The sequence below is a fragment of the Astyanax mexicanus genome, chromosome 5, assembly GCF_023375975.1.
Source record: "Astyanax mexicanus isolate ESR-SI-001 chromosome 5, AstMex3_surface, whole genome shotgun sequence".
NCBI classification, from domain to species: Eukaryota; Metazoa; Chordata; class Actinopteri; order Characiformes; family Acestrorhamphidae; genus Astyanax; species Astyanax mexicanus.
The window spans coordinates 20,207,725-20,220,742 of record NC_064412.1 but is presented as its reverse complement, the minus strand read 5'-3'; the positions used below and the strand labels follow the sequence as shown (position 1 = coordinate 20,220,742).

Sequence of the window (13,018 nt, the reverse complement as noted above, 5' to 3'; positions counted from 1 at the left end):
AAACAGGAATGAAAATCTATTTACAGCCCGTAAAGCAGGTTTAAAAACTAATATATGCAACTGCACGATAGTCTGAGGATTTGGTAAAGACAGTAATTACTTGTGTCTACCGAGGGGAGCTTGTTTTTGTACCTAAGAGTCAGAAGATGAATTTCTGGAATTAAGAGCCTGAATAACACGTCCTTTTGGTGTAATATTGGTGGAAACCCGCAGTAAATTACTTCATTTGTAAGGGATGCCACTAAGTGAAACACGTAAGGCTGTTTTATTGTGCTAATTTAGGGCAGACAATGCGCAAAACACATTAATAGGTAATTGGCATGTCTTTGCTTGGGTGTTAATGCACTGTGTCAAAACGGGGGAAAATACAGCTGATGCAAACCAATGAACATTTAAAAATCGCTTTCAGGAGCAATAAGGCATTGTAGAAAAATAAATGAGCCAAAAGACCTCAAAATGATATTTGACATGGATCAAAACAACTGATGGAGACATCGCTGATCGCACAAATTACAGTAGGCAACTCTCTGGAACACATTAACAAAGCAAAGGCACTGTGAATTCTATCACATTGGTCATACTTGAGCATAAAGTAAAGTTTTACCACTTGAGTTTTAGCATTTTTAGCATTTTTTTCCGAGGCTGCATTGCAAAAAAACATGGACTTCTTCAAACATGAATGATTTGGATACAGGGGCTCTCACATAGTGGTGGGCATCTAAAAAAGAAGAAAAAAAAAGTACATGGATGGATTTATCAAAAAAAAAAAAGAAAAAGTAAAAGAACAGCTGTACATCAGAGAAAAAAACAGCCTTAGTATTTGATATATTCCCACAAATTATAACACATAACCCACCTTACAGCACCTCTTTTTCTCATTAAAGCACCCCATTCCCACATCCCCCACTGTGATCTTAAGTTAAAAAGGAAATAATGACCCTCCTCACCACCTCTTTCCATCTTTCCTCCTCACTTTTCTTTAGAACTGTAAAAGGCCACAATGTGAAAGCATGAAATGGCTGTAGAGGTCAAAGCAGTGCAACTCGGCTATTCCCCTGAAGGTAACAGCAGTGGGCAGTACTGTTAAAATAAGCTCGAAAAGCTAAAAAGAAGAAAAAAAAAACACCCAGCTGCACAAATACCATTTATAAAGAGAAGAAAGAAAAGATCGTACAATGCTTTTCAGTACCAGCCCCAGAACCCCCCCATTCAGGGGTTACATTAACAGGCTGGGTTGTGTCTGATTAATCCTTTCAAATTAAATATGAATTTCCTCATATAAAAAAAGGAAGACAGCATAGCTTAGCAAGCTGTAATGTAATTGTGTTAATGAATCGGTTTCATTATTATTTGATCAAACCCCTATGTCATGTTTAATTGCATTTACATCTTTACCGATCTGAACCCATCATAATAATAATAATGATAAAAAAGGGCCGGCAAATAATGTGACAGCGGTTGTGTTATTACATGATGTTTTAATAGCAATTTTATCTACAAAACTTACTGACATCACTGTATTCTGTCCAAGGAAAGTGCACAGTCACTGAAGCAATAGAACATAGAAAAGTTACAAACAATCATACCATATATGTAAAAGGTCCCTGTCCCTCCTTTATGATCTTAGTGCTGCACCATTACAAGAAAATGACTCCTTTGTTTTGAGTACAATGCTCTGTGAATGTGTGAATGAGGAATCTGTGAAATATCTCTGCGGATGACTCAATTAGTTTATTATGAATCCATCATACATCACCATACTTTACTTTGCATTCTTACTTTACTTGTTTTCCTTCTTTCTGTCTTTCTGTCTTTTTTTCTCTCTCTCTATTTGCAGCGCTGACTCATGCACAGTCTTTGTCTGTGTGTGAAGGTATTGTACAGCTCTCTGGGCTTCTAGCTGTTAGCTACAGAGTTTAGTCGTCTCATAATCGAGAGAGTTTGGGAGTCGGGCACTGAAGGCCAGCAGAGAAGAATGGATGCGCACCACTTCGTTGGCTGTGAGTTTGAGGCGGTGGCGCAGTAGGCAGGAGAACAGGTCCAAAGGCTGCTGGCCCGGCGGAGAAAGCCTGTTCACGCGATCCCGTATCTCCAGCAGCTGCAGCAGGGCGGAATCCTGCGAGCCCTGCGTGTACGGGTAATCCAGCTGCAGGATCAAATCCCGTATCGCCTCTGGGTCAAAATGCATACTGTAGCCAAACACTTGGATGCTGTTGATCTTCATGTAGCCCAAGTTCCTGGAAGGATCAGTCATTTCCAGAGGCTCCAGGTAAATGCTCTCGTTGGCACTAGTCCCTGATGTTTTTATGCGGCTCCTTAAGTAAATGTGAATGGTCTCGAAGAAGGTCTTCCACTTGTTGCCCAGAGTCAAGGTCCAGTTAAAACATTCTAGTGGAAGATCCAACTTGGTGGACTGCCAGTCTGGGAAATTGTTCTCGCTCACAGGGATCAACCAGCTCTCCGAGTGGCTCCCGCCGAAGGGGTTGATGAAGAGAGTCAGGGCAGGTTCCAGGGTGCTATTCTTAGTAAGGCAGATTTGAAGGGAGATTCCCAAAAGCATGTGCACCAAGTTCGACTTGTACTTGTTGCTCTTCAGGGTGAGTAACATTCTCTTCCTCCAGGAGGGGTCGAACCAGCTGTTGAGGCGCATATCATTGCTGATAAATATGGCGTGAACCTCCAGGCGGCGGTCGGCCCTCTGCAGGAGGTAACGCAGCTCCAGGTCCTGCAGGTCAGTCTCAAAACCCAGGTAGTTCTCCGTAGAATCTGCCACCATGGGTCGACAGGCTCCCTGACTCAGCATGTAGCCAGGATTGCAGCTGCCACAGCGGGTGTGGTTGTCACTGGCACACGCAGAGCAAGCTGGACCCTCTCCGATAGAGCACGGAGTGGGCACCTGGCACGAGTTCTGGTCGTACGCGCAGATGCAGGTGTGCAGCTCCTCGGAGAAGAATCCCAGCTGGTTGCTTTCTGAGCAGTAGAGTAATGACTGGAAGTGGTTCAGCCAGTACGACCGCGGCCTACATTCGAGAAGAGAGGGGGGTGGGATTCAGTACGCGAGTCTTAACATGCCTAAAGCAGAGCTCCAGACCATATGTGTGGCCGCATGCCAGAGGTAGGCTCTGTCACACAGCAGGGTTAAAGCAAACGCAGTACAGAAATAATTATTCTTAATGATCACAGCAGCCTCTCTTGCTTTAGGGAGAATTTTACAACACCATTAGAGAGCATAATTTACTGTTAATTAAGCTGACTAATTTTCCAAATTTAGCGCTTTCACCTTTATGTGAGGCAAAATAGAGCTTCTGATTCTACTGATTACAGGGAAATACGAACAATATAAACAAATACAAACAAACCATTTATGTAATTAATTTCTTTTGGAATAGTAAGCATTGAATCTTTCATCCAGCATTCTGTAAGCAACACATTGACCCACATTGATCTCATTTCACCCTCTGCCCCAACCACTTAGCCCTAACCCTCTGTTTTGGAGATTCACATCTAGGGGTAGTTAGGGCTGTCTCTTGTTCTCTTGGTCTCTAGCTCACTCGTTCATGCTGTCTTTCACTCATTTGTTCCCACTGTCTCTCACTCGCTTGTGCTGTCTCTCGCTCGCTTACTCACGCTGTCTCTCGCTCGCTTATTCATGCTGTCTCTTGTTCACTTGCGCTCACCTGCGCTGTCTCTCGCTCACTCCCTCATGCTTTCTCTTGCTCGCTTGCTCACTCATGCTGTCTCTGGATCCTTTGCACTCTCTCGCTCACTCGAACTGTCTCTTGCTCTCTCTCACTTGTGCTGTCTCTCGCTCACTCATACACTCTAAAAGGACCTAGTCTGCCAGAATTAAACCACATTACACTATTATTACTCTCCCCCTTTTAAACATACAGGGCATCATGATTCTTATTATTTTTAAGTGGTTACAAATAAAAAAATAGAATCATTTGGGTGTTGGCGTTGAATTTAAAGTATCATATTGGTATCAATATCAGAAAATTTAAAACAATACTCAGCCCTATGGGGTAGGGTGTTCCGATTCTTTTGGAGAAAAGAGGTAGGGTAAAGTGTTAGGTCTACGGGGTCAGCCTCCTCGTAGATGCAGCCTCCAAACGGAGGGTTTTGAGAAATCAAGGTAAGATGACATTGCATTATCTCTGTTTAAATTGTTGCCAATATACTATGACCTTTTTCTTCGCAACAAGCATAACAATAACTAATAGCATGCCTTGATTAAATGTCCCACTCTACTTTAAATAGGGCAGCAGTTACATTCTGTCACCTGAGGCTGCTGCATGATTTAAGGTGGAACATGAACAGTTGAAGAAGTTAGTGAGGTTGTAAAACATTTCTGCTAGCACAACTACAGTATTTACAGGGCTTCCAACAGTTTGGCAGGGTTGCCAATAGAGCATTGGTAGTAGCTATTTATTTATTTATTTTATTGACACACTGTATTAGGTTTTTAAAGGGTTGTGCCATTTTTTATAACCACTTCGTAACTTTAGTTTTAATTTGTTTATAAGCGGGTGACACTGAAAAACAAGAGGTAGGGCTATGAAGAAGAAATGAGATTGGGCCATTGTCTGTCGTTCTAGCATCCCTGTTGTACCACTAGTGCATACTGTGTACAGAAATGACAGAAAGCTACAGTACATTGGTAATAACAGCAGCATGCTGTTGTATATGAGGAGACATTTCACAGCAGATGACATGCGCTAATCCTACATGTCACATTACCACACTAGTTTTGCAGATACAGATAATTTAGGTTTAAAAAAAACGTAACTTCCGAATCAACTCCCTTCTTCCTCCTTGTTTTTTTTTTTCTGGATTTAATCCTAGTTGTTTTCTGACAGCAGAATTTCTGACACAACTGTCAGCTATGAGAAACTGGCTGAACCAATCGCGTACAGCTTGTTTGTGTGAAATGTTCCAAGCGTGTGAAAGAGAAAGAAAATCTTTCATCTGTTCCAGATCCCTCTCAGACACACTGACAAACATTCCCCTCCACTGATATTTTGACATTTCGGTCTAAAGCGTGGACCACTTTGGCGCACCCGCATTAATTCACTTCCAAATTGTGCGGGGAACTCCCTCTCCTAACTTAGAGAATGAGAGACATTATCCCATCTCTGAATTAGCCACTGGTCTACTCACTGGAGTCTCAATGACAAGATAACGAGGCTGTTGTGCTCACCTTTCGCGGGGTAAGTTGATGAGGGGCTGCTTTTGACACCTCTTGCTGAGGCTGAAGAGCTTGTACACAACTCGCTGAGCCCTCCTGAAGAGGCCCTTCATACTGCTCTCCAGCAGTTCATAACGCCGCTGAAACGTGCCATCCAGCAGCCACAAGTGCTGGATGGTCGATGTGTTGAGGAAGAAGTTCTGAGGCAGCCTCATCAGGAATGTCTTGAACTCATCTGGTGAAAAATAAAAAGTAAAAAAAAAATACAGCCCTTAACTCATCATTTAACTTCTCACATTTGAATCACGACGAGCCCTATTTTAGCGATTTATAGGTGAGACGTCAATTGTGTGTCTTTGGTATCGTGAGGACGCAAAAAGCATGCCTTGCACAGCTCGAACCACACAAAAGGTTTGGGTGTAACGGGAAATAAACCAATAAGCATTTTACTTGCCATTCCCTGGAAGAGCCAGGTGCACACTGATATTGGCACATTGATATCTCAACAGAGCAGCGGTCAATATATTAACTGTGCATCTCAGCAGAGGATATTGACCTGCATGTTCAGGCTGTGAAAGAACAGCAATGATATTTTATTTTATATTTTGTTTATAAACCTGCATAGCTTCCATAGGTATGAACGGGTGACTATTGACTGTTTTCAGGGTTTAAATCAGTCAGTGGTGCACCTGTGTTTTCTGCTGCCAAGATAGAAACACACCAGAAATTTACTTGAAAACACCTCACTTCCAGACCACCACACCTATCGGTGTAGATATATTCCTAAACTCTGACACTATTTTAACAGCATGGGCAGGATGTACAATAGGGACTTAAATCTTACTAAAAAAGGAGCTGAACTTAACTCATCATTATCATGCTATCTCTATCAATTAACAGAAGTACTTAAAATAAAAATAAATTAATCTATCAATAATATGCCTGTTTAGTTTTTATTTGTGAATTACTCTACACTTATGGATTGTTTTTGATGGAATTTCAGAATTCAGTTCAGATTTAGAACTTTTATACAACATACACTTTCTTCTTATTATTTTTAGAGATTAATTAATTCCGATATTGGTATCAGTATTGGGCCTGTCATGTTCAAGCCAGAGCATGAGGCTCTGAAACCCACATCCAATACCTAGTACACACTGCTGCACTAACAGGCAACTCCTGTATCCTACAACCTACAGAAAGCTAATTTTCTTTACAAAAAATATTAAAATAAGTTGCAATTAAAAAGTCTCAAAAGGACAATAGTAGGATTTAAATCAAGCAACAATTACTGAATGTATATCTCAAATTTGGACACAATAATCAAAAAAGCTTGACTGGCTACTTTTTTTGCTTATGTTAAGTTTATAATATTTATCACCTCCGGAAATAGAACCATAGCGCGATTTTCCCTCCATCAGGTGAGTGAAGTAGCATAATTGAAGTCCCTGCTGGATATGCTAGTAAGCTAACAATATGACTAGCTCGGGGGCATTTTACATTGCTTATATGTTTTCGGGACTTTAAAGCAAGCTTCTACTCGTTTGTTTTCATTTGGTTTAACTTTACATTAACTGAGAGTTCACTACTTTATTTAAAGTTTCGTGTTTTTGTGATTAAACAGCTTCAATTTATGAAGGTGTCCATGCTACTTCACTCACCTGATGGAGGGAAAATCGCGCTATGGTTCTATTTCCGGAGGTGTCATAAAGCGAGGATGTGACAGATGTAGTGCACTAGAAAAGAGGCACCCTAGGCCATCTTTGCTCCTTATACTGGCTTTCTATGGTGATGCATTTCCTCTCGCGAACTGTTATGAACACAATCCGCCCGGTACACATTTTTGACTGTAATTAAAGATATTATTTGTCTGTTTTCATGAGCAGGATTTTAAAACAGCTTATACAAATAAGAGTGAATAAATAATAATAATAATAATAATAATAATAATAATAATAATAATAATAATAATAATAATAATAATAATAATAATAATCCCTCTCTGTCTCAAAAAAAGAATAATAATAAAAATAATAATTATAATATTAATAATCTCTCTCTCTCTCTCTCTGTCTCAAAAAATATATAATACAAATAATAATATTAATAATCTCTCTCTCTCTCTCTCTGTGTCTCCAAAAAATTAAATGAATAATAATAAAAATAATAATATTAATAATCTCTCTCTGTCTCTCTCTCTGTCTCTCTCTCTCTGTCTCTCTCTCTCTCTCAAGAATACTACTACTAATAATAATCTTTCTCTCTCTGTCTCAAAAACATTAAATAAATAATAATAAAAATAATAATATTAATAATCTCTCTCTCTCTCTGTCTCAAAATTTTTTAATGAATAATAATAAAAATAATAATATTAATAATCCCTCTCTCTCTCTCTCTCTCTCTCTCTCTCTCTCTCTCTCTCAAGAATACTACTACTACTACTACTAATGATAATAATAATCTCTCTCTCTCTAAATAATAATAATAATAATAATAATAATAATAATAATCTCTCGCTATGTTTCAGTATCTCTCTCTCTAAATAATAATAATAATAATAATCTATCTTTTTTTCTCTCTCTATGTTTCAGCCTCTCTCTCGTTCTTTCTCTGTCGCTGTTTCAGTCTCTCTCTCTCTCGTTCTCTCTCTCTCTCTCGCTATGTTTCAGCCTCTCTCGTCCTCTGTCTCGTTCTCTCTCTCTCGCTATGTTTTAGTCTCTCTATACTCTCTCTCGCTCTTTACATTTACTTAATAGCAGCGTAGCATGTGTACGCAGCACTATGCGTGTATATGAGTACGCAGCACTATGCGTGTATATGAGTACGCAGCACTATGCGTGTATATGAGTACGCAGCACTATGCGTGTATATGAGTACGCATGCCAGTGTTTAGTTTTGCGTACCATTTCATACGCATGGGAAATGAGACTGGGTTGATATATATATATATTTATTTATTTATTGCCTTGAAATTAGATCATTTCACTTGTTTTTTTTTTTTTGTTTGCAGTGCATTATTTTTACAGCAGACCCAGAGTAATAAAGTTATAGAAATAGAAATAAAAAAGGAGAACAGGGTGATCGTAAAGACATAAGCAACACTTTCCTGTCTTTCCCCACAGCCACACACAATAAGAAAGAACCATTTCACTTGAAAGTGGCAAAGCATGTTTCTTTCCCCCCCCCCCCCCCCCCCAACACATTCTCGATGGAGACACTCCCAGCATTTAATTTTAGCTGATGGAGCAGAACATTGAGTGTCTTTGATATCCCTCACCAAAGGACACATTTATGATACCTGAGAAACTACTTATGCATGGCACTTCCTGCACTTTCCTCAAGCTCTTATAACATAAACTGTAAAAGTAATTGCACTCCTAGATATTTCAGGAAAGAGAAATGATTGCGTTGAGGGAGGCAAAAAAGAGCAATCCATTTTAATTTCGCTCCAGCACCACTGGCCATCGCAGGGGTGACCTAAACAGGCAGTAATATTTAAACATTATGTTACGTGCTGCCATTCACGTGTTGTTACCGGTGAGATGGCCGGCGCTGGGCTGACAATAAATGCGTTTTATGGCCACTTCATCTCGCTGGATATATTGAAAACTACCTGTCTGTTGATTGCTTTTTTTTCTTCTTTAAATCCAGGCCTGTCTAGATCTTGATTCACTAGACGTCACCTGTGTTTACTCAGCCTTTCCCATAAATTCAGCCTGGAGGAATTTGAGGTCATGGCTTAGCATGGCTCTACTTCACAACTCCCCATTATAAAGCAGACTGCGGAGTATAAACCAGTTCTCACCGGAATCCTTAAACTCTTTGTAGAGGAGGTTCCATGACTCCGAGATCCGCAGAAGACTCTCCTCCATGGCTTGAATATCCATGTACGGACAGTTGCATTCTGGGAATTTGGAGTTGCACTTGCACCAGCAGTCGTTGCCTCGGCAGACAAAGTCTCCTTCTCCATTGCAGGCGATGTAGCTGAGAGCTGCTTGGACAAAGGTGTCTTTGAGGTAGTCTGGCAGAATGACCTGCAAGCCTTCAATTACAGGAAGCACAAAAAAAAGTTAGGAAGAAAGTGTGTGTGTGTGTGTGTGTGTGTGGGTGGGTGTGTGTGTAGGCACTGAGAGGAGATAACAGAACACATTGCATTGATCAGTATCACAGACATTGAGACATATGTACTGGTCAAAAGCTTGGTTAGGTTTGATTATTCATGATAAATATAAGAATCCTCAGCATAATCATAAATTGCATCTATAACAATATAATAAACATAAGACATTCAGTTGGAAAATCACTCAGCAAAAAATACACTGCCAGTGCCCAGAGGTGTAGAGCATTTTGGCTTTACTTTGCTTCACTAATAACTTCTATTCACTTCAATACAATTCTATGGTAATGAGTTCTGAAACGGTCTGGGCAGATCATTAGTGTAACATTTGCTCACTTTGTTCTCCAAACAGCTTACACTGAACATTCTGAAAACTATGCAAATGATATATTTTTTTTAGATAATTTAACTTTATATTTGCATTACTTGTGGCATGTCTACCAGTGTTTGGTACTCATGAGAATTCAGTTTTTCAATTTGTACTTCTAGTGATTATAGACAGATTCAGCATTAGCTTTTTTATGCATATTGGTTGTGTTCGTCTGATTAAAATGCCATCTTATCAATTGATGCACAATATAAAAAAAAATACATTGCAATCCTTTTTTTTTTCTACAATATACAATATGATGTGAAATTAAACAACCCAAAGAAATCTGACAATTCAAGTCAATGATCCAACATGTTATTATCATGATATTAATTAAAGTATACTTTTTCTCTTTATACATTTGCTCACTTTGTTCTCCAAACAGCTTACATTAAACACTCTGAAAACTATGCAAATTATATATTTTTTTAGATAATTTAACTTTATATTTGCATTACTTGTGGCATGTCTACCAGTGTTTGGTACTCATGAGAATTCAGTTTTTCAATTTGTACTTCTAGTGATTATAGACAGATTCAGCATTAGCATTTTTTATGCATATTGGCTGTGTTCTACTGATTAAAATGCCATCTTATCAATTGATGCACAATATAAAAAAAAAATACATTGCAATCCTTTTTTTCTACAATATACAATATGATGTGAAATTAAACAACCCAAAGAAATCTGACAATCTGACAATTTAAGTCAATGATCCAACATGTTATTATCATGATATTAATTAAAGTTTTTCTCTTTATACATTTGCTCACTTTGTTCTCCAAACAGCTTACATTAAACACTCTGAAAACTATGCAAATGATATTTTTAGATATTTTAGTATTTAGTACTCAGAATGAGCTATTTTCATGCATATTGGTTGTGTTCTACTGATTAAAAAGCCATCTTGTCAATTGATGCACAATATTTAAAAAAAATCTTTGCAATCCTTTTTTTCTACAATAAACACAAAGAAATCTGACAATCTGACAATTGAAGTCAATGATCCAACATTATATTATCATGATATTCAATAAAGTATACTTTTTCTCTTTATACTTACATTTTTACTTACTTTATATGTATTTCAGTATACTTTAAAAAAGTATCATTTATTTGGCTGAGCTAATTTTGTACTGGTGATGTACTTAATACAAATATATGCATTCTATTATTTTATAAAACCATACTTTTACTTAATAAAAGTAAATAAAACTGTACTTCAGACAAATTTGCTAGCAAAACATTGATTTTTTGTTGCTCATACAAATTAAACCTTTTATGTGTTTAAAACGTTATTTAAAAGTTTACTTTAGATAGTTGGTTAGTTTAGTGTAGGTAAAATAACTTAAATATAATAATAACTTTATGTACACTTTATGTACCTTCCTCAAAATTAATGTAATGGTATTTATTTATTTTTTTTATCACGCTTTTTAACATGTTTTAATTTTCAGTTGAACAGCCCATACAAATACAGTATAATAAAATTGTATTAGATAATGGCATAGTAATTAACTACAACCTAGGCGTTCCAAAATGGCATTACTTAAGTACAAACCTAGTTCAGCATAGTTTAAGTATGCTTTTTTTTATAAGGGTTGTGATGACAGTGCTGAAGTATAATACGTATTGTGTAACATTGTCTAATAGCAGTCTTAATGCTCTGATTTTGTGCTTATAATCAATAACTAATAGTGCACTTTCTACTACTTTGATTTGCAGCACATGCATTAGACATATAGCCAATTTCGGTAACACTTTCTATGAATGTAATTTTTATTAGACGCTATAACCACATTCATTACAAATTATAATGCACTCATAAGGCATTATAAACATGGCTATAAATATTTCTAAAACTGCATAACCCATTATAGCCATGTTTATTGCGCATTATGACCTGCGATCATAATACATTATAATCTGTGCTTATAATATATATGTTAAAATAGTATATCTCTATCATTAATAATCTAGTCCTACAATGAAAGTCTGGCACTTTACTTAGAGCGCACAAAGACCTGTTATAATACATTATAATTGACTATAATTAATATTATATTCAAGACAAGCCCAATTTATGAATGGTTAAAATATATGGTAACATTTTCTATGAATGTCATCTTTATTAGACGCTATAACCACATTTATAACATATTATAATGCATTCATAAAGCATTATAAACATGACTATAAATATTTCTAAAAATGCATAACCCATTATAGCCATGTTTATTAAGCATTATAACCTGCGATCATAACACATTATAAGCTGTGCTTATAATATATATATGTTAAAATAGTATATCTTCATCATTAATAATCTAGTCCTACAATGAAAGTCTGGCACTTTACTTTACTTTAGTGCACAAAGACCTGTTATAATACATTATAATTGACTATAATTAATATTAGATTCAAGACAAGCACAATTAAGTGGTTAAACATATATTTATAGGATTATTGAGGGTGTGTTTATAAGTTGGAAGCTTTTTTAGTCATGATACAGTCTGCAAGCTGGGACTGAGTTTTTTTGTATTGATGTATAACATGTTATAAACACAGCTATTAATGCATTATAATCACAGTTCATGATGCATAATAAACATGGCTATGATGAATTACACATTTTTATAAATATGTATAGCCATGTTTACAATGCCTTATGAATGCCTTATAACGTGTTATGAGTATGTTTATAGAGTCTTATAGAGATGACATTCATAGAAAGTGTTACCAAATATATTTATAGGATTATTGAGGGTGTGTTTATAAGTTGGAAGCTTTTTTTAGTCATGATACAGTCTGCAACCTGGGACTGAGTTTCTGGGTATTGATGTATAACATGTTATAAACACAGCTATTAATGCATTATAATCACAGTTCATGATGCATAATAAACATGGCTATAATGAATTACACATTTTTATAAATACGTTTATAATGGCTTATAAATGCATTATAATGTGTTATTAGTAGGTTTATTAGTATGTAAATACTTAAGCACAAGCTGATAAAATGAAACTTGATTTTTTTTTTTTTTTGGCATGTTTCTTATAAAGGATGTTTCAGAAATGCTGTTGTTTAGAGGTGCTGTTGTGTGATGCAGTGAGGTGAAAATCATCAGAACATCAGAGTAAAAACAGGAAATGCATACCTTGCAAGTGGACTTTGTTTTCTGGGCTTTGAACAAGCACAGAACTAACAGAATCAAGGTTGTCATAGTTACTGCAACCAAGAGGGCCAGTCCTTGTTTCTGTTACCTGGGCAACAAAAGACAGAGCATGGAATTATGGTTTAAACATTCAGACGAGGACAGTGCATTACCTGCAATTCAACA

The 13,018-nt window shown here is 37.0% G+C and overlaps 1 protein-coding gene across 1 annotated transcript in view; it reads right to left on the bottom strand.

Annotated features, from left to right (window-relative positions):
* Positions 1–1,458: 1,458 nt before the first annotated feature.
* Positions 1,459–13,018, bottom strand: part of brinp3a.2 (bone morphogenetic protein/retinoic acid inducible neural-specific 3a, tandem duplicate 2) — a 75,483-nt gene continuing 63,923 nt past the window's right edge. Inside the window, exons 5-8 of the mRNA XM_022675824.2 lie at positions 12,836–12,941; positions 8,994–9,230; positions 5,201–5,423; positions 1,459–3,020 (exon numbers count right to left, since the gene is read on the bottom strand). Coding sequence (XP_022531545.1) covers positions 1,904–3,020; positions 5,201–5,423; positions 8,994–9,230; positions 12,836–12,941 — 1,683 coding nt within the window. The 3' untranslated portion in view covers positions 1,459–1,903. The remainder of the gene's footprint in view (positions 3,021–5,200; positions 5,424–8,993; positions 9,231–12,835; positions 12,942–13,018) is intronic.